The 26,933-nt window shown below is 57.5% G+C and overlaps 3 protein-coding genes across 4 annotated transcripts; all 3 read right to left on the bottom strand.

Moving 5' to 3' along the window:
• Nucleotides 1–503: 503 nt before the first annotated feature.
• On the bottom strand, nt 504–3,302 carry LOC100674252 (keratin, type I cytoskeletal 16). Its single transcript, XM_064271090.1, has 8 exons — nt 2,784–3,302; nt 2,220–2,302; nt 1,970–2,126; nt 1,694–1,855; nt 1,476–1,601; nt 924–1,144; nt 771–817; nt 504–642 (listed from the first exon to the last, which is right to left on the bottom strand). Exons 1-8 carry the CDS (start codon nt 3,300–3,302, stop codon nt 581–583), a joined length of 1,377 nt encoding a protein of 458 aa, XP_064127160.1. The 3' UTR covers nt 504–580.
• An 8,145-nt stretch (nt 3,303–11,447) lies between these two features.
• Nucleotides 11,448–16,514, bottom strand: LOC100668465 (keratin, type I cytoskeletal 17). 2 transcript variants are annotated; one of them, XM_023553419.2, is made up of 10 exons: nt 16,056–16,514; nt 15,049–15,131; nt 14,465–14,621; nt 13,685–13,846; nt 12,967–13,092; nt 12,654–12,874; nt 12,177–12,179; nt 11,958–11,990; nt 11,854–11,864; nt 11,448–11,714 (listed from the first exon to the last, which is right to left on the bottom strand). In XM_023553419.2, exons 1-10 carry the CDS (start codon nt 16,512–16,514, stop codon nt 11,620–11,622), a joined length of 1,350 nt encoding a protein of 449 aa, XP_023409187.1. In that variant the 3' UTR covers nt 11,448–11,619. The 2 variants fall into 2 exon arrangements, with proteins under 2 accessions (XP_023409187.1, XP_003414513.1); XM_003414465.3 differs by lacking the exons at nt 11,854–11,864; nt 11,958–11,990; nt 12,177–12,179 and adding an exon at nt 12,536–12,561 and having other exon boundaries at nt 11,449–11,714.
• Nucleotides 16,515–17,866: 1,352 nt separating this feature from the next.
• LOC100668742 (keratin, type I cytoskeletal 42-like) lies at nt 17,867–26,222 on the bottom strand. The gene is given in 9 exon segments (XM_010594621.3): nt 17,867–18,681; nt 18,842–18,891; nt 20,236–20,411; nt 20,413–20,457; nt 20,668–20,793; nt 21,353–21,514; nt 22,683–22,839; nt 22,970–23,052; nt 25,682–26,222. Coding segments are annotated over 9 exon segments (1,353 nt in total). The 5' UTR covers nt 26,138–26,222; the 3' UTR covers nt 17,867–18,583.
• Nucleotides 26,223–26,933: the final 711 nt, after the last annotated feature.

The following is a 26,933-nucleotide window of genomic DNA, read 5'->3' as shown; positions in this document are numbered from 1 at the left end:
GGCAGACCTGGGTTTGAACCCCAACCAGGTCACTTACTCTCTGCATGACTTTATGCAAGTTATTTAACTTCCGTGAATCCCAGGGGCTTTCTGGTCTCCATAATGAACCTGACACATCCAGCTCACAGGTTTCCTAGGTTTGTATAGTGAAAGAATGTCTCTAGAATGCCTGTCAACACGAGTGAGCTCCCTCCCTTTCTGTGTCGCACTGCGTAACTTCTCCCCCACTCCCTTGATGGCATGGAGGTCTTCTAGGAATACCTCTGGGCCCTACAGTCTCTGAGATCTGCCCCGTTTCCTGGCATTCTTCAGGCCGCAGGCTCCCAGAAGGTTCCTGGAAGCCACTTGCAACACCCCTTCCATCAGTTCAAGAATAGAACTGACACAGGTTTGCATCAACCAGAAAGTCAGCTTTATTAGCCCACCACCAGCAGAGGGAATGGGGAGACAGCTAGGGACCGCGCTGGGAGAACAGGGTCCTGACCCAGGCCTTTGGGAGGGCAGGCTGGCAGGGGCAGGAGGCTGTGGCAGAGGCAGCTCAGGGCTTGGAGTTCTGGCTCAGGCTGAAGCTGGATGAGCCCTACTCCTTGAGGATGGGCCGGCTCTGGCGGCTGGAGGAGAATGATGACGAGGAAGAGGAGACTGTGGAGAGAAGAGAGGAGGTGAACTGGGTCCTAGGAGCTAAGGGAGGGCTCGGGGCTCTGGGGAGAGGGACCTGGCACCCATCCCATGCAAACAGGCAGAGGGGCTGGAATGCCCAGGAGTCTTACCCTCGCGGGAAGAATAGGACTGGCCAGTCGTTTGCTGGGAGAAGAGGCTGTGGGGGAGAAAAGGCAGAGCAGTTAGATGTGCTGGCAGAAGCAGGGGTGGGGGTGGAGTGGGGGGGTGGAGGGTCTGTGGGGCAGGACTGGATCCCCACTCACTGGGCATCCTCGCCCTCCAGCAGGCGGCGGTAGGTGGCAATCTCCTGCTCCAGGCGTGTCTTCACATCCAGCAGGATCTGGTATTCCTGGTTCTGTTGTTCCATCTCGCAGCGCAGCTGTGCCAGCTGCTCCTCCACGCTGCTGATCAAGTCCTGGATCTGGGCCAGCTGCATGCAGTAGCGGCCTTTGGTCTCCTCCAGACTGTTCTCCAGGGACGCTTTCTGCGAGTGGGAGTGAGAAACAGAGAGTCAACGGAGGTGTTTGTCTGTCTCTCCAGGTCTCTGGACATGTTTCCTGAGACGTGTGTGGAGTTTGAACCCAGGTGGGCTACTGACGGGCAAGTCAACAGGGAGCAAAGTTATTCCATCATTCTGGGCATGAGCTTCCCCATCTGTAAAATGGATACAATGATCCCTCCTGTCCCACTCCTGAGCAGGACAATGAGACAAAAAAAAGAAAAGGAAGAGAGGAATAGGAGTGTATTGTGGTGTTGAGAGGGTACTGGCCATTACTGATGACCTGGGGGACAGGGCAGGGCTGGGTCTTCCATACCAGGCTGAGCTGGGACTGCAGCTCGATCTCCAGGCCTTGCAACACCCTCCGGAGCTCAGTCACTTCGGTTCGGCTGCTCTGCACCAGTTCGCTGTTAGAGGCCACTTCTCTGTTCAGCTCCTCAGTCTGAGACAGGAAAGAAGGGTAAGAGCTTTCAGATGCTCAGAGGTCTCCCCAGCTGCAAGGTCCCACAGGAGAGCTGAGGATCCGAGTCCCACCTTGCTCAGGAACCAGGCCTCAGCGTCTCTGCGGTTCTTCTCCGCGATTTGCTCATACTGGTCACGCATCTCGTTCAGGATGCGACTCAGGTCCACACCGGGAGCTGCGTCCATCTCCACATTGACATCCCCGCCAGTCTGACCCCGCAGGATAAGCATCTCCTAGGGAGGGATGGCAAGAGTCGGTCAGCTCAGCAGGCCCCTGTCCTGGCCCCAGGTAGATCTAGCAATCCCACTAAGCCAGCCTCCCACCCCCAACGCCAGCAGGGGCCTCACCTCCTCGTGGTTCTTCTTCATAAAGACCAGCTCCTCCTTCAGGCTCTCAATCTGCATCTCCAGGTCGGTTCTGGCCAGGGTCAGCTCATCCAGCACCCTGCGCAGGCCGTTGATGTCGGCTTCTACACTCTGGCGCAGTGCCAGCTCATGCTCGTACCTAAGGGGCAGAGGTCAGAGCATCAGGCTCCAGCCCTGAGCGGACGGCCCCATTCGTTGCCCCTGCCCTCAGTCCACCACAGTAGCTGCTCACTTGGTCCTGAAGTCATCAGCTGCCAGCCTGGCGTTATCGATCTGCAGAATAGGCTGGGCATTCTCAATGGTGGCCCTGATGATCTGGGTGGGAATGGAGGGACAGGAGGCCTGGTCAGTCAAGGACCTCACTCTTGGAGGGCAAATGGCAGAGGGGGAGGAAAGGAACCTCCCCAAATCTGGGGGTGGCCTGGCTGGGAGGCCTTACACTCACCCAGCCACCCTGGGGTACCTTCTTCACCCATCTCAGGATGTGTAGGTGATACACCCCACATCTCCCTCCACCCTCATCCTGGGTCTGAGGTTGAGGGAAACTGAGTGTGCCATGCAAAGAACCCTCCAAGGGAATAAGAGATTCCAGGTTCCAGCCCCAGTTCAGACACATAGATGCTGAAAAGGAGCCATCTGCCACCAATTCTTGGTGACCCTTGGCCACCCCCCAAGTTGGGCTTCAGTTTCCCTGTTTGTAAAGCAGAGATGCTAGGAGTCAGTTTCCTAAGGGCCACTGCAGCCCTGGCCTCTCTCAATGCTTTGTGCACCAGGGCCAGCCACCTGGCCCACTCACCTTGTTCCTCAGGTCCTCGATGGTCTGGAAGTAGGGGCTGTAGTCTTTGATCTCAGTGGGCCGCTGCTTCTGGTACCAGTCACGGATCTTTATCTCCAGGTCAGCATTGGCCTCCTCCAGGGCACGCACCTTGTCCAGGTAGGAGGCCAGGCGGTCATTGAGGTTCTGCATCGTGATCTTCTCATTGCCAGAGAGGAGGCCGCCATCACCAGCAATGAACCCAGCACCAAAGCCACCACCAAAGCCAGCACCAAGACCACCACCGTATCCTCCACCAAAGCCACTACCCAGAGCCCCACCAAAGCTGCTGCTGCTGAAGCCACCGCCATAGCCACCCCCTATTCCGCAGGCTCCCCCAGAAGAGAAGCGGGAGGAGGTGACTGACAGACCCCCATAGGCACTGGGGGCCCGGCAGGAGCCTGCAGTCAGGACAGAGGAGATGCGGCCGGAGCCGCCGCCGATGCCACAGGAGCCCTTCAGGGAGCTGGAGGAGGTGAACTGGCGGCTGCAGGTAGTCATGGTGCCGAGAAGGAGATGAAGGAGAGAGCGTGTAGAATGCCCGGGAGGTGCTCAGGAAGGCTGAGAGAGGATGCTGTGGCTGCCTTGATTTGCTGGAAACTTTATATGCTGTCTGGGAAAGGCGGGGCCCCCATGACTGCTGACTGTAGGTTCTCCTCCAGATTTCATCACTCCAGGCTCGTCCAACTCCCCTCTCCGGATTGTTAAGCCTGGGGTCTACTCACTTCGCTGTCTGCTAGCTTAGGGTTCACACCCAGCTCCAGGGGGCGTGGGACTGAGAGAAGAACACACAAATGCCAAGTCGGTAGTGACTCAGGCTGGGTGGCTGAGACTCCCAGCTTTGGTTCCTGGAGCCCATGGGGCCAGCAGGGCCTCGGCACAGGCAGCTTTGCAGTGGCTGCGTCCCCTGGCAATGAGCCAGCTATCGAAAGGACTCTCTGCCCCACTGTGATGGCCTTGGCTGAGGGAGGCCTCAGCAGTGCCATCCCAGGGCTGTCTCCAGATACGGCTGTGGGCATCCTACAAGCCCAGCTCTAGGCACGCAAGGCAGGAGCTGGGCTCTAGGCCTGGTTCTGCTCTGCTCGCTGTGTGATCTGAGGTCCCTGCCTCCCCTCTCTGGGCCTCTGTTTCCCCTCAGTAAAGTGACCAGGCTGGACCAGGTGATCTCAGAGTCCTTTTAGTTCTGGTTCTAGAAATCCTATGACTCTCTTTCCCCTGCTGGATTCAACCCCACTTTCGGGGGCTACCTTTGAGCCCCCAGGATTGCCAAAAGTAGAATGTACCCTGGAAACAGCGTGCACTTTGGATCAAGACAGGTGATAACTTAAATCCCTCCTCTGCCCCTTACGAACTGCACAGCTTAGCCCCTCTGGGCTTCAGTTTTCTCATCGGTAAAAGGGGAGGACACACCACCAGCCACATAGGAATGTACATGAAAGGCCCAGGCTGTACAGGGTTCAACAGTAGGCCCTCCCTCCCCCGTGGCCAGCCCTGCCCCTCAGCCTCCCCATCCCTCCTTTCCAGCTGATTGGCCCCTCACTTGCCTCCTCACACCCCCCTCCGCTGCACTCTGTCACCTCCCTTTCATACCCCCACGCAGGCCCTGCTGTCTCCTTTCTGCTCCCACACTCCCCAGTGCTCTCTTCCTCCAGGCCAGCCCACTGCTCTTACCTGCTCACTTGTAAACCAGGGGAGGAGAGGAGGAGTCCTGTCCTGCCACTAGCACAGTGTGTGACCCCTGACCCTGTCATGGGCCTCAGAATTCCCACATGGAAAACAATGCTATCCAGGGATCCCTTCCCCACAATTTTCCCTGTGTGCCCACAGATCCCAGCCAGGGCTTGGCAGCTTCATTCATTCCACCACGGAGCGGGGGAAGAGCACTAAGATGCTCTGGTCACCTGACACCCCCAGGCATTACCAGGAGCGCTGCGAAGTTCTGAGAGGTGGGCATGATTTTGGCCAGGACTGCACAGTGAGGGAGCTGGGACATTCCCGAGCAAGTGGGCTTCCCAAGTCACAAGTCAACAGGGGAGCTGAGATTTGAGCCCCTGACCTTCTGCTCCCCAGCCTGTGACCTTACCACTATCCTACACCCCTCCAAACCCTATTGCCATCTAATTGATTCCTACTCATGGCGACCCCATGCATTACAGAGTAGAACTCCTCCATACGGTCATCTTGACTGTGATCTTTACAGAAGCAGACCGCCAGGCCTTTTTTCCACAGTGCCATTGGATGGGTTCAAACCACAAACCTTTAGGTTAGAAGTCAAGTGCAAACCATTTGTGCCATCCAGTGACCTTGATGTCTCAAATTTGCATTATTTTTTAAACCTTGGGGTAACTCTGTCAAGTGAAGAGGGCAGAGGGAGTATCAGAAGAGGGGATGATTTGCCCAAAGTCACTCAGCTTTAAACTGCAGATCCAGGATTAGAACCTGGCACTCCAGCTCTCTTCATTCTCCCATGATGCCTTGCAGGCAGGAACCAGGTATGTCTGAGTTTCATCTACCTCCCCACGGCACCTGGTGCTGAGCTCAGTGGGCATGACCTTGGCCTGAGGCCTGGCTAAGCACTGAGGGCTGAAGGGAGGTTTAGGGGGCCTAGCCCCAAAGGCAGAGGCCTTCTTGGGTTTCTGTGGGATGACCCATGGTGCTGGGCGCTATCCTTGCCCCTGCTTAGGGCACAGGAGCCGAGAAAGGGCTTACCTCAGCCTGAGCTCGGCTGGGCGATACTGCCTGGAACCTTGAGGCAGAAAACCCCAGCTCAGCACACCCAGGGTTTTGTACTACCACAGCGTATCCTGCCATCACCTGCTTGCAGGCACATGGCCCAGAGGTATGAACAGAGCCCAACGCCCAGAGTGTGCCTTTGGAGCCAGGCCTGGAAGAGAAAATTTGATGCTCCTCTCCCTCTCTCCCAAAGTAAGCAAACGGGACTCTGGAATCTTGGACAAGAACCCCACCATCTCAGGTGTCAGGATAGACCTGGAGTTCAGATCCAACCAGACTCCAGCTTCAGAACTGGAAATGGCCTTCAAGGTCACCAAAGGTCATCAAGCTCCAACCAGAGAGAGTAAGACACCTATCCAAGGTTAAACAGCATGGAAGCGAAAGAGCTGAGACTCAAACAGGCCTAGCTCCCCAAAGAAAATTCACACCCAAGCTCCCAGCGGAATCTCTAGGAACCCCTTCCTTCTCTGCTCCCTCCCACACCTTCTTGCCTCCTTCATCAATTGGATCACCGCCTCCCCCCACCCCAGCCACATTTCTTGAGAAATCAGGGTGGGATCACACACAGGCCCAGGGCTGAAGATCCGGGTATCCTCACGGTCTAAGAAGCTGCCAGGAAGTCACCCACCAACCCATAAACCCTCTCTGTCAACACCATAGATCAAGCCCCACTGCGTGAACAGCACTCAGGAGGAGGGGGCCAAGGGAATCATGACACAGCCCCAGCCCCTGACCTCAGAAGAGCTTGTTGTTTGACCCAGGAGAGAAAACTAAGGCTGGGAAATACAGTTCCACATGGCAGGAAATGAAGGGCTAGGTTGCTGGCACAGGTCAAGCCTGGGGGGCTTGGCCCCCTCTGTCACCCGCCCCCCCTACACACCGCAGACTGCATCCAGGGTAAGGGCCACCCGACTCTGAGCCACAGCAGTGAAGGAGGGTCTGGCCTGCCTAGCCCTGGCCTTCCGAGTAACCAGGGGAGAGGCTTCCTGGCAGAGAAGCGGCTCCAGCCAGGCCTCAAAGGATCCAAATAGGCAGAGAAGGAGCAGGAGGACATTTCTGCCGTGCCAGCAATGTGCACCTGCCCTGAGATTTCCAATAGCCAAAACCACTAAGCCTGATGGGCCCAGAGCACAAACTCCCCCAAGCTTGCTCCCCTCCAGGCAGTGCATTCCCCCACCCCACCACTGGCCTCCTTCCTCCTTCCTTCACCCCACCCCATCTCTCATATGAGGTCATCTCTGCCAAGCTGGCTGGGAAACATTATTGGCAAGTGCCAGGCCTCAACTTGCTGTGAGTCCCCATTCAAGTCCTGGCTCCTGCTCCCACCCATAGCACCGGCATTGCCAAGGACCAGCCTGGCCATGGGGATGTTCTACAGGCTCGCTGAGGGATTCCAAGGACCAGCCAGGCTGGGTGCTGGGGTTGGGGGGAGGGTAGCAGAGAGGGGCAGGAGGCCTGAGGGAGGCTGGGCAGTGAAAGGGATCTCTGCAGGGTCCCCAACCCCTGGTGGGCAGGCCAGGGCCACAGGCATCAGGGCAGGATGAGGAAAGAGAAGAGCCCCGACAGGCCAGGACACAGCAAGCTGCTGTCAGGGCAAGGGCGGGGGCAAGCCTTGGGGCAAATCGTTTAGCCTCTCTGACCCGTAGCCTCCTTCTCTGGGAAATGAGAATAGTGTAATAGCACTAGGTCACAGGCATGTTAGGAAGACTGGAAGTGAAGTAAATAAAGCACCTGGTACAGGCTGGTGGCTATCACTTCACTAATTCAGCAGGCACTATTCTAGACACTCAACAAGACAGAGAAGCCCCAGGCATGCAGTCTGGTGGGGAGAGGTCAATATAATCACAACACTGTATGCTCAGGCTGTGATGGGGTACAGGGGTCTTCAGGGAAACAGAGGGGAGCGGGCTCCCTGGGGATGACAAATGTCCCCAGTCCAGGCTCTAGCCCCCTGACAAGTCCCACATGAAGGTGAGCCTGTGAATTTCAGGTGTGCTTTAGGGGTTCCTCCTCCTTCCGGATTGTCGATGTCTCCCTTCTGAGGGCAGGGGCTGTCCCAGCCCCTCACACTGCTCTGTGCAAACAAGGGCTCCTCAGAAAGATTTTGGGCACGGTCACAGCTGCCGCTCTGTGCCCATTGGCAGAACCTCCATTGGCTCTGGTCCTTCTGTTCCCATCTACCTCCCACAGCCTGAGCCAGCACGGAGCCGCACACTACATAGGGGCAGGGGAGCATCGTCAGCCCCGCCACTGTGCCCTGACCAGCCGCTCCCTTTGGGCAGGTGCATCTCTGGGCCAGGGCCTGCATCTCCTCCTTCCCCTCACTCAGGGCGACCCAGGCACAGAGCAGGATGGGGTTCCCAGCACAGGTGTCATCATCTGCCCTGCTGGAAATGCTGCTGGGTCAGCCCTCCAGGGCGAGGGTGTGGCTAAGGAAGAGTCCCAGGGGGCTGACTACCTGGCATGGGTCTGGGTCTGGCTATGGGGAGAGTGTGTTCAGCATACGAGAGTGGGAGAGGTGTCTCATGGGCAGTTGCAGACCGGCAGCTTCTGCCTTGCTGACAGAGCCGTGAAACGTTCTGGCAGCAGCGGGGCGGAGTGTGCGTGGACCTGTGACTCCCTCCGCAGATCCCCACAGCTCAATCCCTCAATCCAGCCACTACTGCATGTCCCCAGCAGCCTGGGCCTGCATGGGGTATCCTGGATGAAGCCACCAAAATTCCCCACACCACCCCCAAGAGGACCATGGTTTCAGCCCTGGGTCACTCTTCCCCAAAGCCCTGCCTGCCCTGAGCGCTCCTTGAACGTATGAGGCTTTCCTTGGGGGGGGGGGGGATGGGGGAGCTGGGACCATTCCCTGGGAACATGCCTGTGCCCCAGCACACAGCCACCGCCTGTTCCGGCTTAGCTTTCTAGACACACCTCGGTGCTCCCCCAATTGTGGCTTCCTGACCCACCTACCCATTCACTATGGGGAGGGGCTTCTTCCCCAGCAGAGGGGTGCAGGGGGCTGTCTCTGGCCCTGTCCCACACTCTGGCCCCTCCCCACTCAGCTCATCAGTAGGAGTGGATCCTGGGGAGTCTGCTGAGGGGGGACAGCCCCTGCCTAAGTGCCCAGGCAGGCTCTCAGCTCCTTTTCTGGCCCAGGCTAGTGTGGGTTCTGCTCCCCTTCCATACCCACTCTACCCCTGACAAGCCAGGCTCCCGACAACGGCTGAGTCATGCTCCCTTGGAGCCTCAGTGTCCCCCTCCACACAATGGGGCGCCTCATCCCAGACCCTCCCTGCCGTCTGGGACTGTTGTTGGGATAAGTGAGATCACCCTCTGGGATGAGCCATCCAGGCCCAGGGCTGGTTCTTCTGGTTGCAGCTGGAAGTGCAGCGGGGCCTGGTGGGAACAGCACCTCCCTGCCGCCTTCGTCCTTGCCCATATTTGCTGCCTGGGGAGCTGAGAGCCAAGGCCTCTGAGCAGGGCTCTCACTCCTAGCCTGCCCCTGCTCTAAGACCGGGAGCAGCAGCCGCAGACACAGACTCCCCACCTCCCTGGAGATTAGCCTTTGCCCTGTGGTGTCAGAGCCGGGGGGCCGTTAGCTGTGGCTCAACTCACCGCCTTTTATAGTGCAGCGGCTGAGTTCCAGAGCGTGCCTATGGCCTGCTCAAAGCCACCAAGCCCCAGCTTCCCGTTTCCCCGTCCTGTGCTCCTTCCACTGCCCCCACCTGCACACCTCTGGTCTCAGCTAGCCCCAAGCCCCCCACCACGCCAGGCTCAGGAGGCTCTGGCCCATACTGCCCCCTCCCAGCCTCCAGGCATCAGGAAAGAAAGGGTGGATCACCATGGATCACCAGCCTTTAGGAGATACAAACCTCCCCCTCCAGCTCTCCCCAAACCCAAAAACCCACTGTGCTTGTTGCCGGGTGAAAACCCCAGGTTTTGCTCCGCATGACTCGTTACAGCCAATAAACAACAGGCCAAAGTGGAAGATCAGAAAGACGCCTTTATTTCATTGAACAGGGAAAGGAGCAATCGGGGCTGCTGCCTCCAAGACTGCTCGCAGACAGCTTGGAGGGGTGTGGGAGGTGGGCTTTTATAGACAGCAGACAAGGAAAGGTAAATTCATTATGAATATTCAGGATTGACCTTCACGCAGGCGCTCAGAGCTTGGGAATGACTATTTTCTTTAGACAAGGGTTCAATCCCCAGGATGGAGGAAGAGGTTGATTTTCTTTCATTAGGATGTTCAGTCTCTACCCAGAGGCGGGTCGAGGCCGTCTACGGCCCGTTCTGTGTTGTCTTGTCCAGGACAATTTCAGAAGGAAGTGCAGCTTACCCTGCTTGGTGTAGGAGGATAAGCCAGAGCAGGTGTCTCTCAGAAGGGTTGGGCTCTGAAGCTGCCTACCTCATTCTCAGGTGGATTCTGACTCAGTGACACCATAGGACAGAGTAGAACTGCCCCATAGGGTTTCCAAGGCTGTAATCTTTATAGAAGCAGACTGCCACATCTTTCTCCCATGGAGCAGCTGATGGATTCGAACCACCAACCTTCCGGTTAGTAGCCAAGTGCTTAACAAGTGCTTAACAATTTCGCCAACAAGGCTCCTTTCAGCTCTCCCAAGACTTATTCTTTACCCTGGTCTGAGATGACCCCAAAGACTCTACTCTCCATTCTCTCCCAATATGCCCATGACAAAGATGCATTTCACGTCTGAATGGACAAGCTCAGTGTAGCCCTCCCCCCATACTCCTACCTCCCAGCCTCCATGCTCCAGGAGTAAAAGGGTGTGTAGAGGGCCTTGGCCTAGCTTTATAGCAGTAGAGACAATCCCAGGCCTCTCAGTGAGTAGGGTTGGGGGCATCTCTACTCTTGTTAAACTCAGCCCACTCCCTTTCCTTGAAGAAAACCAAGAAAGTAGGCTGGCCCCACCCAGTGGTTTCCGAATTTACTCGAAGGAAGAGTTCCAGGTGTCAGGGCTCCTCCCAGCCTCTTTCACAAGAGCCATTCTCGCACACACACCCCTTGCCTGCCACCAGAATGACAAGGGGCTGGGGCTCAGACAGGACCCCAGCAGTGGCTGGGGCAGGATTGTCCCCACGGACACAATTGTTTCCCACCTTCCCTCACCCTGCCCCCATCCCCAGGCTGCTAGAACCAAGGGGGCCAAACTGAGCCCCCCAGGCCCTCAGGAAGAGTGGGCTTTCCCCTGGCACAACCTCCCCAGCTGTGGGGACTCCCTGCCCCACCCCCATCCTGAGTAGCAGCTGACCATTTGGGGAAAAATCCCTGGGAGAGGCCCCATCCTTCTCCCACACTCGCCCCAGTCCACAGCCTCTGCAAGCATCAGCCTCCTGCTCACATTCCTGGGGTGGGGGCAATCAGTGTATCCCAGGGGTCTAGGGCCCCTTCTGGAAGTTTCCTGACACTCATATGGGAACCTGAGCCCTAACCACCCAGGGCCCAGCCTGCCTTACCACCTATTCCCTACCCTGTTTCTCTCCTAGAAGGACCCTCCTCACCCACCTAGTGGACTGGGAGGAGCATTTGATTTGGATGCTTCATTCTTTGGGACTCAGGCTCCTGAACCTGAGATCATCCTGTCCATTTATGGATGAGAACATGAGGCTCAGCAAGAGAAGGACTGCCTGAGGCCAAGGAGCTAGTTATTGGGCTAGAGGGAGCTGCCTAAGACCGCCCCTGATATCCTGGCTCCCCGCTGGCTCTAGCACTGCTGGGCCCTCTCGTGTGGACCACCAGCCCTTGGGAGATGTAAAGGACCTACCTACCACCCAGCTCTCCCCAGACTTATTCTTCACCCTGGTCTAAGATGACCCTTGACATCCAAGATGATAGTGAGCGTCCAACGACTCCACTCCCCATTCCCTCCCAAGCCACCCATTTCTCACTAGGGCCCAATCAGTGACCATGACAAGGATGCATGTCTGAATTGACAAGCTTTATTTGGGTCAAGCAGGGGAGTGTGGAAAAGGGGCTGGAGCAAGTGAGCTAGAGGCCAGGGGGGCCATAGGCTACAGGGTGGATGGGGTGGCCACCTCCCTGCCACCTAGTGGGCTGGCCGGGGAAGCCAAGTCTTCAGTGGGTGGTCTGGTGGACCTTCTCCTGGGAGGAGATGACCCTGCCATCCTGGAGCTCCTCCACAATGGTGCGCACCTGGCGGGTGGTCACGGCTGTGGGAGAAACAGACACTCAAGGCCAGGACCCTCATTCAGCCTCCAGGCCCCCTGAGCAGAGCCGCCTCTCTCCCCAGACCTCTCCCAGAGGCTTTGTAGGAATGCTTCTGCTGGACCCTCAAGGTTACATCCACACACATGTCCCTCCTGCCCTTTCCAGTATCTCCCTTCCTTCCATCCTCTGCTGGGGTCCCTGTGTAAGTCCTGCCTCCCCAGGGAGTTTATTAGCTTCTGACCCACTGTGTTCTCCCGCAAGACAGGGGACTACTGGAACTGAGATCTATGTCCATTTCTCCGTAGTCTCCAGGGCATGGACTATGCTCCTGTGTCCCACATCAGGCTGGGATCTCCAAGATGAGAACCAGGTCACCCCATTAGACTAGACACCCCAGGGCTAGAATCATATCTCCCCATGAGAATGTGATTTGCAAGACAAGGACCATGCCCCTATCTCCCAACAGACTAGCATCTCCAGGGACAGGATTACTTTTGCACCATCCTTCCAGGTCTCAAGAGCAAAGGTGATGAGACCGTGTCCCTATCACCCATCAGATGACAGTCTCCAGGACTAGGACTATGTCTCCCCCATCAGACTAGGATCTCCAGGGCAAGGACCACTTCTCTGCCCCCTCCCATCAGACCAGTGTCTGCCTTATTTGATCCTTCCCCTGAGCATCAAACCTGAGCCCTAACTGGTTTCTCCCCCCATGATGGTTGGAGTTCCTGGACCACCCCAGGCAAGGTTCCCCCCGCCCAACAATGTGCAGATGGGTTGCCAGTCCTGTGCACCCCCAGCCCTTTGCCCCCATAGTCCTTACGTTCTCTGGGCTTGTACTGAGGGAGGCTGCAAAAAAAAAAGGGGGGGGATTAGATGCGGGTCTGAGACCCCCACACCCAACCCAGGGACCCTCAGCCCTAGCCCGGGCCCCCACTCACTGGGCGTCCTCGCCCTCCAGCAGGCGGCGGTAGGTGGCAATCTCTTGCTCCAGCCGGGTCTTCACGTCCAACAGGATCTTGTATTCCTGGTTCTGTTGCTCCATCTCGCAGCGCAGCTGTGCCAGCTGCTCCTCCACACTGCCAATCAGCCCCTGAATCTGGGACAGCTGCATGCAGTAGCGGTTCTCTGTCTCTGCCAGGCTGCCCTCCAGTGATGCTTTCTGCAGGAAGATAGGAGGACCAGGAGTCAGCAAAGGTGGTCAGGGCCCTCCTCCTGGGCCCAGGCCACTCCCATGCAGAGCAGCACTCCTACCATGCTGAGCTGGGACTGCAGCTCAATCTCTAAGGCCTGCAAGGTGCGCCGGAGCTCAGAGATCTCGCTCTTGCCGCTCTGCACCAGCTCGCTGTTGGTGGCCACCTCGCGGTTCAGCTCCTCTGTCTGCAGACAGGACACAAGCACAGGCAGTGTGAGCTGGGCTTCCTTCCCCAAATCAGAAGACCCCCCCACCCCGGCCTCCATATGCTCAGCTCAGGGCCCCATCTGAGCCCAGACAGGGACTTCAGGTTCTTCCCATGTGATACCCCTGCCATGGCCACCTTCCTGACCGCTAACCATCCCTTGGGCCTCTTTGGCTTCCTCCCAAACCTGGTTATGGAGGGGGTGATGCCTTCTCACCAGCTTCCCACTTCCCAATTCCCTTCAGAATGTTAAGTTTTTATCATTAATCCCTACAAGTGGGAGGAATAGAAATAAGAAACTTGAGAACCAGCCACAACTTGTAACCTGGTTCCTGATTTCTCAAGGGAACGGTTGAAGCTCCAGAGGCCTTTGCTCTCTGCCTTTATTTCAGAGGGTGGCTCCCCGCCTCCTCACTCACCCTCCAGATCTCCAGGCCTGTTGATGGGATGGGAAACCCTGACCCCCAGGGTCCCTGCAGTTCTCTGATGATGGGACACCCCCAATGTGCCAGGCAGTGGGCTTACTGTTGGAGCTCAAGCCCTTGCACCCCTAGCTCCTGAGAGAGGCCCACCTTGGTGAAAAACCAGTCCTCAGCATCTTTGCGGTTCTTTTCTGCCATCTTCTCGTACTGATCACGCATCTCGGACAGGATGCGGCTCAGGTCCACGCCAGGAGCTGCGTCCATCTCCACGTTGATGTCACCGCCCACCTGGCTTCGCAGGGAGTTCATCTCCTGTGGAGGAGGGGGATTATGGGTATAGGCACCTGGGTCTGTCCTCATCCCTTTCTCCCAACCCTTCCCAGCAAGGTTTTTGGAATTTCTGATGGAAACAAGGCAGCGGGGCCAATTCTGACCATCCTTTGCTCTGGATACCCTCTACCCTCTGACCCTCCTGATGATTTTTGTTTGATTGTTCTGTATGGCCCCTGCCTCAACCATCAGACTGGGGGTTTCCTGAGGGCAAGAATTATGTCTGCCCCAGTAGACTGAGGGCTACTAAAAGGTAAAATGTAATTCTTAGACCTGTGCCCCCCGGGATTTACTTTCTAATTTCCAAACTTCTAAGTGGGGCCCAGATTCTAGGGTTTGAACTGGGACAAACAGGACACCTCCTCACTTATCCCCCATCCTCGTTAGGGAGGCCATAATGGGCAGGGGAGGTCTCTGCTGACCCCTAGAAGTTTCTCCAGATGCAGAGAGACAGTGTGGAGGAGGCTGTCCTAAATACTGGCAGTCAGGGCAGCACTGTAAGGTCACCAGCCCTGTGCTCCTCATGACCTCAGCCTTGGCCCGGCCCCAGATCCTTGCTGTCTGTCCTGCAGCCTCTTTGACCTGCTTCCCAGCTCTCACCTCCTCGTGGTTCTTCCTCAGGTAGGCCAGCTCCTCCTTGAGGTTCTCGATCTGCATCTCCAGGTCAGCTCTGGCCAGGGTCAGCTCATCCAGCACCCTGCGCAGGCCATTGATGTCGGCCTCCACACTCAGACGCAGGGCTTGCTCAGTCTCGAACCTGCAACAGAACCAGGGACATCAGTCCAGGCTTCTAGCAGGTCCTGTCTTCTCACCCTGCTTTGCCTCAATAGGGGTCTAAGGACTTATGGGGGACAGTAGCAGGAGGAGTGGAAACAAATTCTAGCCCTGGGTCCTGAGACCATCCCAGGGCAAGGCCCCATACCTACCCACTTCCTTACTCTCTTCTCTGCCTTTCCTCCCCTTCTCATATCATGTGGCTAAGCCCAGAGACCTCAGGGTTTATGAGACCACCTGCTCCTTCCTGGACTAGGGGTAGGCTCTTAGCGGCTCCCAGGACATCCCCACCCCAGCTCCTGTACTTGCCACACACTCCAAAAGAAAAGGCAACAGAGGGGTCCTGGGTGGGGAGGATGCCCCAAGCTCCTCTCCTAGCCTTCCCGGGTTGCCCAAGGCTAGCAACTCACTTGGTACGGAAGTCATCGGCAGCCAAACGGGCGTTGTCGATCTGCAGCAGAATGTTGGCGTTGTCCACGGTGGCCGTGAGGATCTGGGAGATGGGAGAGTAATCAGTTCATGGGGTTGGGAAATTCAGCCAGACCATGGCAGAGGCTGAGGGGGGTGGGGGCTTAGCAGGAGTGTGTGAGCTGATACTTACCTCCCTTCCCCCCCAGGACCTGCCTCCCCAACACAGACCCCCATGCCAAGCTCTGCCTTAAAGGAGAGGAGGATGCCGGCTGGGAGTGCCAGGAAAGCCAGAGGAGAGTTCCAGAATGCCCTTGAGGTAGAAGCTGTTCCAGAATTTCAGATGTGGAAAACCCTCCTCATTTTACAGTCAGGGGAAGTGGAGGGGGCATGGTAACTCTGAGAGGTTCCCCAAAAGGGAGGCAAAGGAGCCCTTACCAAGTAGTATCTCCAAATCAGAAGACATGACCCCAGCTAAGCCCTAGCCCTGGGCTTCAGCTGAGCCCCAATCATAAGGGGACAACAGGAGGGGTGGGGAAGCCTGATAAATCCCCAAATAAGGTCAACAAGCAGCATTTTCCTGTCCTGAGTTCCCGCCCCTCTCCTGCCACCTCCTCCCAGCAGGTGCTGTGAGAAGCTTACCTAGCCCCTCTACCTCCCCAGCATCCCAAGTCCCCCTCCTGCTGACCCCTGCTCCAAAGGAGAGAGGCAGCAGGCATCCAGCCACCCACAGGCCCAGCCCTCCACGTGGGTCCTCTCATGTTATCCTACAACCACATAGGGTGGCAAGAAGCTCTGAGATGAGGAAACTAAGGCGCAAAGGGGCTCCAGAGGCCTGTTTACCCCGACTCAGCCTGCTCCCCCTGAAAGAGCAGGGGTGGGGCCCCAAGGTGGGCTCCCAGAGGCCAAGCTGGAGCCAAGCTGCCCTTGATGCAGGGAGGGCCCTGGGCTGGAGAGGGGGGAAGAGAAGCCATGCCCCCGTGGGTCCCATCCCACCAGCAGGCCCCACCTTGTTCTTCAGGTCCTCAATGGTCTGGTAGTAGTGGTTGTAGTTGGGGGCAGGCCGCGGGGCCTGCCTCTGGTACCAGTCACGGATCTTCACCTCCAGCTCGGTGTTGGCCTCCTCCAGGGCCCGCACCTTGTCCAGGTAGGAGGCCAGGCGGTCATTGAGGTTCTGCATGGTGGCCTTCTCTCCTCCTGCCAGCAGCCCGTCAACGCCCCCAAAGCTGCTGCCATAGCCACTGCTATAGCCGCCGCCAGAGCCGAAGCTATAGCAGCCGGAAAAGCTGCTGCTGCCCCCAAGGGCACTGGCCCCAAGGGTACTGCCCAGACCACTGGCAAACCCTAGTTGGCATGAGCCTCCGCCCAGGCTGCCAGACAGCCGGCAGGAGGTGCGGGAGCCACCCCCCAGGCCAGAGGAGCCCTTGATGGAGCTGGAAGAGGTGAACTGGCGGATGGTGGTGGCCATGGCAGCGAAGGTTGGCAGCAAGCGCTCAGTGTGAGGGCTGTTGGCTCTAGCTGACGAGAGAGGCCCCGAGGTGTGTGCTACTGCCAGGGCTCATCTGCCGCCTTTATAGACGGACAAGTGGGCGTAGCAATTACAACAGGCTCCATCCTTTCTTTCCATTCCCCTCGGGTTTCATCACCACTGGCGGCCTGCCAGCTCCCAGGTGGCTGTGCCCCCCCCATGGGGCTTTGCCTCATTTCTCTGGAACCCCCATGCTGGGCGTCTGCGTGTATCTCTGGTCTCAGGCTGTCACCTGTGATTCAGGCAGGCCCTGGAGCTATGCTTTCCTATGACCTAATACGGAGAAGAGGAAAAGGCAGGACGTCACCGTCACTGGGCCCTCCCAGGCAGTGCCACCCCAGCCTGGCCCACTAGACCCCAGTGTCTGGTGGGGAAACTGGATGGGTAGCCCCCAGCCTGAGGTTGCTGTCCTTCACCACACATGACACCGCATGATCCTGGCCCTGGGCAGGATGCTGGGGAGACAGAGAGGACCTAGACCCCAGCCTGCCCTGGGGAAAGTGGGCCTAACCCCACCAGGCCCACCACACCACACATTAACCCCATCAGGCCTCAGAACACTGCCAGCCCATTTGACAGATAAAGAAACTGAGGCTTTGAGCATGGATGTGGTGTCCTCACTGCCCACCAAGCTCTGAAACTGGCTAGCAGGGCCACAGCCTTCATCCCACCAGGCCACAGCCCCTCCTATGGACCCAGGCCACACTGGCCCTCCCAGTGCGGAACCCTGACACCCAGGAACCCACTCCAGGGGTAAGATTCCCTCTGGTCAGTGTTCTGTCCTGTCCCCATCCCTAGGAACCCTGATGGACCAGCTTCCCCTTTTAGACTCCCCACTTCCTCTTATAGGTAGGGGCTCCTGGGCTGGGTGGGCAAGTGGGAGCTTAGCGGTAGGATTGGGAACTGGGATGGGGGTAGTTGTAGAGGCGGAGAAACTGGAAAAGCCCTGAGAGGCAGTGCCCCTTTCCACCCTCCTTACCCCTTCTATGCCCCAAGAGGCCTCAGGGTGAGGTAGGGGGCATGTGCCAGCTAGAAGTCTAAAGGGCCTTGCCTAAGAAGAGGCTCTGAGCTGAGACCCCAGGTCTCAGCTTCTCTCCCACCCCCAGCCTTCCTCAGAGACCCCACCAGCCCCCAGATGTGGCTCCTCAAGGTAGACCCTGCCCTGTGCCACGCCCCCCCTCCACCCTGCCCATCACCCCAAACCTGGCCCTGGGTCATAGGGTCCCAGCAGGCCTGTGGGCGGAATGTGGTCGTGTTTCAGGCTGTTGATGGCTTCACCTCCCAGACAGGCCCAGACAGCCCCCGCCAGCTGCCGAAAGAGATTCTCCAATAACCCAGCAGCTGCCAAGCCACCAAAGCAAACACGACGCCCCCCACGCTCACACGCACCCCACCCGGGTGGAGCCTGTCTGGTTTCCCTGGAGGCCGCTCTGTGCCACCTCCTCTCACCAATCAACACCGTTGACCACTCCCTCAGAAAGCCCTCAGTCCAGACCCTCTCCCTCCTCTCTCGGACCCAGACCAGCCCAGGGCTGAGGCTGGGAGCACTCTGTACAGCCGATGCAGTCCCCGAAAGCTATGGAGCCTTCCCAGGGACCAGCCTCAGGCAACAAGGAGCCAGAGGCTGACTCTTAAGAAACTTTCGCAGCGGACTGGCTATACCAGAACCCTCTTGCCCTCCCAGGAGCCACAGGGTGGATGGGGTGGGCAGAGCAGCTTGGCAGGGAACAAGGTGATACCCAAATGCTCAGCAAACTCTCCTTCCCCACAACCCCTCTTCCTCAACCCACACCACCCCAAACCAATCACCAGACAACACAAGGCATGGAACATCAGCAAAGCTTTAATAGCAGTCACTGGGCAAGCCCAGGACTCCCTCCAGTGAGGGGCTGCAGAAAGCAGGTACAGAAAAGCAACTGCTCAGGGGCGGGGGCCCAGGCTGGCACTCCGGCGGTAGCATGTGGGGAGCTAGAGGCCAGGGCTGCTCCTGGATCCTAAAGGCTGGGCCATCAGTGGGTGGAGCGGTGCACCTGCTCACAGGAGGAGACCACCTTGCCATCCTGGACCTCCTCCACGATGGTGCGCACCTGGCGACTGGTCAGTGTGGCTGTGGGCAGGCAATCAGGAAGGAGCACAGGAAACATCAGGGCATAGCCCCCACTCCCACCCAGCCGTCCCACCTGCACCTCCCCAGGTCTCCTCTACACTGGGGGCCGCAGCCTCTGTCTGCTCCTTCTGAGTCTGGGCAGGACATGGCAGGCTCTTACCTTCCCGGGTGGACTGCAAGGCCGTGGACGAGGAGTACTGGGCAGCCAGACTCCCGACAGAGGGGACTTGTGAGCCCAAGGATCCCAGCCAGAAGCTCAGCCCCCTGGGAGCCCTCTGGGGACAGGGAGCAGCTGGGAGGCCGGGGTGGGAGGGGAGAGAGGTCCCAGCATACTGGAGAGAAATCATAGCTCGGAGTGCAGGGGAAAGAATGGCAACCCCAGAGGGTTAGAGGGCAGAGAGCAGGAGTGGGGGAGCAGCGACATGTCAAGGGAAGGCCCAGTGGCATTTAATGGCTATTAACCAGAGATTTACAAAAAACTGATCAAGTGGTTTTTCCATAAATATCCCAAAGGCCCCAACAAATAGACTCATTAAAGCAGGAGAGACTGTGGTTAGACTATAGATAGACTTCTCCCTTGCTAGGGAGCAAAAAGCTGGAGTGTGTGATTAAGCATGGAGCCTCCAGAACATTCTCAGCCCTTCCCACCAGGGCCCTGATCAAACTTCCCAGTTCCCAGATGGCCACTCACCCCGCTCCTTATCCTGTGCTTGTTAATGGCATCACCAAACACACAGTTATTTGAACCAGAAACCCGGGTCGTTGTCAGCCTCTCCTCTGTGGGTTCACTCTGCATTTATTGAGTCCTGACTGGTGAAAAAGGGGCCTTGGGAGGTCAGGGAGGCCCCACAGGTGACCAGGCTGTCCCTGGCAGTGGAGTGCACCCCTCCACTGAGGGCCCCTAGATCAGAGGCCTCTCTTCCCTTATGGTCGTCACCATCTTCATCGTTGTCACCGTAGTGAAACCTTGGAGTCTGCGCCAGGCCCCAGCCGGTTCTTTGGATCCACAGATGAGGACGTTTCTGAGGTTGAGAACTTAAACCAGGCCACAGAGCATGTAAGCGACCGGCCAGCAGGAACGCCGACTCTTGGATGCCACTCCACTGCTGGCCTGCCCTCCTTCCTGCCCCACGTCCAGGCATTCGATTCTGCAGTTTCTTCTGGTGCACCACCTACATTTCCAGCCTCCTGACCAGTCTCCCCAAGCCCACCCTGACCCCTCCCATCCATTCCTCCCTCTGCAGCCAGAGTGAGCATTCTAAAATATCCTTATGACCATACCTCTCCACTGCTGAAAATCCCTCCATGGCTCCCTATTGCCCACACGATCTAGCCCAGATGCTTTAATTTGGCATTCCAGGGTCCTCGCATCAAGCCCCAGCCAGTATTCTCAGTTTCACGTCCTGCAAAACCCCTACAGTTGTGCCATGTTTCCAAGCCACCCCCTCTAAGTTCATTCACTGAGCGTTGGTTGGTGCTGTTTTCTTAGCTCAAATGTCCCTCTCTGGATGAAGCCACTGCCCCCAGCCCACCTGAGCAGGGGCCCCCACTCACTGGGAGTCCTCGCCCTCCAGCAGGCGGCGGTAGGTGGCAATCTCCTGCTGCAGCCACGTCTTCACGTCCAGCAGCACCTGGTACTTGTGGTTCTGGCGCTCCATGTCACAGCGCAGCTCACACAGCTTCTGCTCGATGCTACTGATGAGCCCCTGCAGCTGGGCCAGCTGGGCCCCCGTAGCGCGCCTCTGTCTCTGCCAGGCTGCCCTCCAGTGACACTTTCTGTGGGCCAATAGGTGGCTCCATGAGACCCACTGGGGCCCTTCCCCACACTGGGGCACCAGAGGGTGGTAACTGGGGCAGAGAGGGGCCTGTGTCACTGAGTGAAGGAATGGGCTGGGCAGGGAGGTCTCTGGCTCCTGAGTAGGGGTCTACTAGGCTGAGACCACCTGGGGTGCCAGGTAATGGGCAGGGAGGGGGCGGAGGCCCTACCATGCTGAGCTGGGACTGCAGCTCAATCTCCAGGTTCTGCACTGTGCGACGGAGCTCCATGATCTCTCTCCTGCTGCTCTGCAGGGCCTCAGTGTTGGTGGCCACCTCGAGGTTCAGCTCCTCCATCTAGAAGGCAGGGCGGGTCATAGGGGCTTGAGGAGGTTTGTGGAAGGGGTGTGGAGGAGACAGGCTACCCCCAACCCTCCCTAGCCTTTGTGGAGCCCCAAAGACACACATGCAGAGAAACTCTGTGCCCTCACTGGGCTTAGTGGAACCCAGCTTGCTCTGCAGTTACTTGCACCCATTATTCCTACTCAGCTACAAGCACCCTCATTAGAGACTGGCTTTATTTCTTCTTGTGCCTGGGACTGTCCCTGGGACATTACAGATACTTAGTTTGTGATTACTAAGGGGATGAGTTATGTATCCAAACACACAAATCCCTGCTTTGGGAGAAGCCCTAGATGACAGGGGTTAGGAGACTCCCCCACCAGCTCTATTTCCCAGGCCACAGTGAAAGGTTGTTTAGGCTCCAGGCCTCCCCGAGCCTCATATTTTGCATCTAACACATGAGGGCTTGGTCCAACTGGTTTCCACAGGTCCTGCCAGCTGAGACTCGGGTTCCAGCCCGCACCCAGCACACGTCCTCACCTGTGTGCACACCTGCTCGCTCATGGCCACCCACCTTGCTGAAGAACCAGTCCTCGGCATCCTTGCAGTTCTTCTCTGCAATTTTCTCATACTGGTCTCGCATCTCATTCAGGATGCGGCTCAAGTCCACAGTGGGGGCAGCATCCATCTCCACGCTGACGTCCCCACCCAGTTGGCCTCGAAGGGCGGTCATTTCCTGGGCACAGAGGAGAGCAGGAGCTCACCCAGGGCCATCCTGGGGAGAGACCTGGGGCCTGCCTTCTCTACCCCTAGAAGATGGGTGTGATGACAGACAGACAGACTCAAGAGGCCAGCAGCTCCTCACCGTGAAGGTTGAGGTAGATGTTGTTACATCTCAACACGCAGGGCTGTGGGTGTCCACAATCTCCCCAATACACGCTGGTAGGCTGGTAGACTTCACCCACCCCCAACGTTTGCTGAGGTAGACAGAGAGATGACAGCTCTCTATCATGGTGGGTGATACCAAGAACAACCTCCCCTGCCTCCCTGGCCACCCACCTGGTTCCCCACCACCAGCCACTCAGCATGAGCTCAGGAACATTCCCCATGTTGGCATCGGCTGAGCCAGGCCCCGTCAGGAAGGTTAAAGTCCAGCTGGCTGGGGGAAGTTAGAAATCTATATAACCAGCCTCAAAGCCAAGTAGAAGCAATTTCTGGGTGTCCTGCTACTTGGGGTAGGCTCCCCCAGCTCAGACCAGCCAGGCGTCAGCTGAGAAGAAAGCCACCAGGACAGAATACAAAGCCTCACTGGCCCACAGCAGGTACTTGAATCCCCATCCTTTGTTGGGGTCCCTGGGAACCAGAGCTCTCTGAAAAACAGAGTCAGGAGAGGTGGCAGAGGGGTAGGATTGGACCTGGGTGTGGATATAGGTCAGACCTGGGGGAAGGCCCCGTGTGGACTTGAATACATCACATAGTCTCCCCGAGCCTCAGTTTCTTCACTGGTTAAAAGGGGGAAGGAATATCCTCCTCCCAGTGAGCGATGTTGTCGGTATCAGCTAATTGCTGTGAATCATTTGTAAGATGCTGGGCAGATGTTCATTGTTGTTATGACTATCACTAAAATTAATTACAATAATTAGCATTGTGTGTTCTTAGACTGAGTCACCCATTAGATAGTTAACTGCCACGGCACAGTGGGCTGAGCTGGAGGGACAAGGAAAATACCTTAAGGGGAGAGGTCCCTCAGGCCTCACCCAGGGCCCTCTGAGGGTCTTCCAGGATGAGGCCAGGAACCCACCAGAGATGGGAACTGAACCAATAACATGGCCCCGGCCCAGGAAGATTGTGGAACCCCCACCTTGCTCCCAGACAAGTTTCTTATCCTCTTGGGCTGGCCTCACCTCCTCGTCGTTCTTCTTCAGGTAGGCCAGCTCCTCCTTCAGGCCCTCAGTCTGCATCTCCAGGTCGGCCCTGGCCAGGGTCAGCTCATCCAGCACCCTGCGCAGGCCGTTGATGCCGGCTCCCACGCTCATCTGCAGGTTCAGCTCCCCCTCGTACCTGGGAAGGATAGAGGCCTGAGGCACAGACTGCCACCTGGACTCTCCCTCATGCACACACCGCTCTCATCAGTGGGGCAGAGCCCAGGCCCACTACCAGCCTCCTGGGCAGCCCCAGGACCCAGACTCACTTGGTGCAGAAGTCGTCGGCTGCCAGGCGGGCATTGTCAATCTGCAGCACAAAGCTGGCGTTGTCTATGGTAGCTGCCAGGATCTGGGGGAGATGGCGGGCTTTGTGAGCAAACACCCTTGGCAGCCCCAGAGAGCAGCCCTCAACATCCCTCTTGCAGCCCTTTGGGGAGTGGACCAAAGTGAGGTCAGTGGAGGTCATATGGTCTCCTCCTCTGATGGTTGTGGTTCTTAGGTGCCATCGAGTCAATTCCCATGCATAGCAATCCCATGTGACAGAGTAGAACTGCCCCATAGAGTTTCCTAGGCTGTAAAAGGAGCCCTAGTTGCTTGGTGGTTAAAGCGCTCAGCTGCTAACCAAAAGGTTAGTGGTTCGAACACACCAGCCACACTATGGGACAAAGATGTGGCAGTCTGCTTCCGTAAAGATTTACAGCTTTGGAAATCCTATGGGGCAATTTTACTTTGTCCTCTATGGTCACTACAAGTTGAAATCAACTCGACGGCAATGGGTTTGGTTTTCGAAATCTTTACGGGAGCACACTGCCAGGTCTTTCTCCTACGGAGCCGCTGGGTGGGATCGAACCACCCAACCTTTCGGTTAGCAGCCAAGGGCGTAACTATTTTACCACCAGGGCTCCTTCCTCCTCTGATTACCCTGCTGGAGATTTCGGGGCCCAGCCAAGACCCTCAGAGGGCTCATAAGGTGGTGGGGCCATGAGGCCTGCCCACAAGTAACCATGATGCCTGTAGAGAGACCCATATGCCCCTCCCTCCCCCCATGGGCCCACTGCCCAAGCTGCCTGGACCTCACTCCCTCTTCCCATTCACCTCTCCACTCAGTTGCCACCTCCTCCAGGAAACCCTCCTGGATTCCCTTTCTAGGTCCCTCCTCCCTGCCACATCTCCCATATCCCTGCCCATCTCTCTTTCCTGATGCTTCACCCAGGTGTGATTTTACACCTATTTCTCTGGATTTTGTGGTTGTTTCTCCTCCACTGGCCTCTGAGCTCCAGGGGGCAGGAACCACATCTGTCTCACTCTCTTCAGAATCCCCAGCCCTGGGAGTCAGTCCCTGGGAGACATTTGTTTAATTAAGTGGTTAATTAATTAATGAGGTTGTGACTGGCCGAAGCTCAAACCTAAGACAAAGTTTTCTTTTCCCACAGGGTCACCTGGGAAGAACTCAGAAGACACGAGCTCAGAAGACACATCACTCTGTTCTGGTTGTTATTGCTAGTGCGTTCAGGCAATGGCCATGGGAGTGGGGAGGAGAGTGTGGCCCCTCCCTGGTGGGCAGAAGGGAGCAGAAAGGTCACTTGGTGGAGGTGGCAATAAGCTGGGTAGAATCTGGAATTTTTTAAGGCTGAGGGTTGGAGTGTAGGAGGCAAAAAGGGGGCTGCACCAACAGGCACACACAGCCCCACTCGGCCCCTCCTGTACATCTAGGGCCACAGCAGCCCCTCCGAGACCCCGCCTGAGGCCCTAAGGTCTGTGAAGGACGCTGGGTCAGGCCCAGCTCCTTGTTTGCAGACTGAGCCCAAGGGCTAGTTTGTCACCACTCTGGGCCTCAGTGGACCCGTCTATCTTAGGCTGCAGAGACCAGCCCCGTACCGCTCTGCTCACAAGGCTGATTAGGCTCAGTGAGGGCCGGCTGTGAAACCTCAGGAAGCAGGTGAGGGTGACTCAGAGGGGCCCAGGCCTGACACAACAGAGGGTTGGTGGGGAGGTGCTGGCTGACCCTGGAGCTCCAGAGGGCTGACTCACCAGGACTCCCCTAGATTCCCCCGACCACGCTTATCTGATCTGGCACTCCCAGGAGCTCCACTTCCAGGGGAAGTTGTAGGAATCCCCTGTCTGGTGGAGGTCTCGGGCAGGAGCAGGCACAGCCGCCATAGCACAACAGCCAGGACTGGTTCTCCAGCCAGGAAACTGGGCAGACCTAGCCGGTGGAGCTCCTGGAGGTCATGAGTGAGTGAGTGTGCGTTTGTGTGTGTGTTGCCTCCTCCATCAGACTAAGTTAGAGAAGTGCCCTTCCCTGGGAGCTTCCAGCATGAGTGCCGAGACATGACTCCTGCCTTCAGGGACCCTCCGCCCCCAATCTGCAGGAGAGACATGGCCCTGGCCTTCAGGAAGCTCAGAGTGACCGTCATAGAAGGAGTGAAGAGGACGTATGGCAAAGGCAGCCAGGCTAGGTAAACCCTGCACAATGAGCAGGGCTGACCCTCAGAGTGCTGAAGGAACCCCAAGGCCTGGGGATTAGAGGTCAGTGTTATTCATCCAGGAGGACTGCCTGGAGGAGGAGAGGCAGGCAGGAGGGCAGATCCACAGGGGAATGAATGTTCCAGCCTCATCTCCCACCTCCCAAGCTCCTCCCACCTCTGGCCTTTGCCCATGCTACTCTCCACACCTGGGGTGCTTGCCTTAAAGGTGAAGTCCTCCTTGACCACTCCTCCACCTCCCACCTCAAAACATACCCCCCAGTAAGGGAGGGGCCCTCCTCTGTCCTCCTAGAGAACTCCAGACAACCTCTCTGCACAGATGTCATCTAGGCCTGGGACCAGTGACTGGCAAGTGAGTGAATGAATGAATGAATGAGTGATGGAGGTCTAGGATGGGGTGAGATGTTTGCATAGGTACAAAGTTGGGATGGAGTAACTCAGAAGCAGGTACTAAAGGCAGAAGACAGACAGCCAAGGGCAGGGACCTCCCACCTTGCTCCGCAGGTCTTCAGTGGTCTTGAAGTAGTGGCTGTAGTCGAGGGTAGGCCCAGGGCCCTGCTTCTTGTCCCAGTCATGGATCTTCACCTCCAGGTCAGCATTAGCCTCCTCCAGGGCACGCACCTTCTCCAGGTAGGAGGCCAGGCGGTCATTAAGGTTCTGCATGGTCTCTTTCTCACTGCCACCCAACAGGCCACCTACCACACCAAAGCTAGATCTGAAGCCCCCACCGAGGTTGCAGGCATAGCCACCACTGTAGCCACTCCCCAGGCCCACTGAGAAGCGGGAGGAGGTGACCGACATGTTGCCGGGTCCCAACAGGTTGGGGACCCAGCAGGCACCCCAGACACGGACCGAGGACATCCAAGAGAAACCCCCGCTGGGCACACACAGGCCCTTCACGGAGCCTGAGGTGGAAAACTGGCAGATGCTGGTGGTGGTGGCAGCCATGGTGTCCACAGGTCAGATGCCGGATCTGATCAGGACAGAGACCCCGGGCGGCTCTTCACAGCCAGGACTCCGAGGGGCTGGGCCCCTGGCCCTTGAAGTCAGAGCCCAAACCCAAGCCATGTAATTTTGCCTGTATACCATCCGCACAGGGCCTGGGGCTCAGGCTGGACATGCTGAGTGCACCCCCAGATCCCCTCCTATGCCGAACCTGGCCTGGACATGGTGGACACTTAGGGGTGCGTTGTCTGCTCGGAAACAAAGGTGGTATTGGGAGTTGCAGCCCCAGGGTAGGGTGATCCTCCATCCTCAGCCCCAATTAGGCCACTGAGCTCATTCTTGGGGGGAGTCCGGAGAACCCAGCCCGGGGAGCCAGGAAGGGCATGGAACAAGGCTCCACAGGCCTGAAGCCTGGAGGCTTGTCTGGCCCCCACCCAGAATTCCTGGGCCCCAGGTAGAGGGTGGAGAGACTTGGACCCAACACCCTCCCCCAGGTACAGTGTGGTCTTAAGGGAGCCCCCCGTCTGAGGGGGCAGACACAGTCCCTGACCTCGGAGATCCCTAAGTATGAGGTGGGAGAATTAGCCTCCGACCTGAGGGAGCCCTCAGTCTGAGGGGAAGATTTAGCCTCTGACCTGAGGGAGCCCTCAGTCTGAGGAGGGACTTTTAGCATCTGACCTGAAGGAACCCCCATTCTGAGGGGGGATATTTAGCCTCTGACCTAAGGGAACCCCCATTCTGACGGGGGGAGATTGAACTTCTGACCTGAGGGAGTCCCTTCCCTCTAAGGGGTGAGACA

Source organism: Loxodonta africana, chromosome 18, assembly GCF_030014295.1.
Source record: "Loxodonta africana isolate mLoxAfr1 chromosome 18, mLoxAfr1.hap2, whole genome shotgun sequence".
In the NCBI taxonomy this organism is placed as follows: domain Eukaryota; kingdom Metazoa; phylum Chordata; class Mammalia; order Proboscidea; family Elephantidae; genus Loxodonta; species Loxodonta africana.
This window is presented reverse-complemented; position numbering and strand designations above follow the sequence as displayed.

Excerpts from the sequence above, each read along its gene's own strand:
- LOC100668465 (XM_023553419.2), bottom strand. The coding sequence starts at position 16,514 with ATGGCCACCACCATCCGCCAGTTCACCTCTTCCAGCTCCATCAAGGGC. Across the intron at positions 15,132-16,055 it reads TTGAGGACCTGAAGAACAAG|ATCCTCACGGCCACCGTGGA; the intron begins GTGGGGCCTGCT and ends CCCATCTCCCAG. Across the intron at positions 13,847-14,464 it reads TGAGGAAGAACCACGAGGAG|GAGATGAACTCCCTGCGAAG; the intron begins GTGAGAGCTGGG and ends CCTCCTCCACAG.
- LOC100674252 (XM_064271090.1), bottom strand. The coding sequence starts at position 3,302 with ATGACTACCTGCAGCCGCCAGTTCACCTCCTCCAGCTCCCTGAAGGGC. Across the intron at positions 2,127-2,219 it reads GCTGATGACTTCAGGACCAA|GTACGAGCATGAGCTGGCAC; the intron begins GTGAGCAGCTAC and ends TCTGCCCCTTAG. Across the intron at positions 1,856-1,969 it reads TGAAGAAGAACCACGAGGAG|GAGATGCTTATCCTGCGGGG; the intron begins GTGAGGCCCCTG and ends ATCCCTCCCTAG.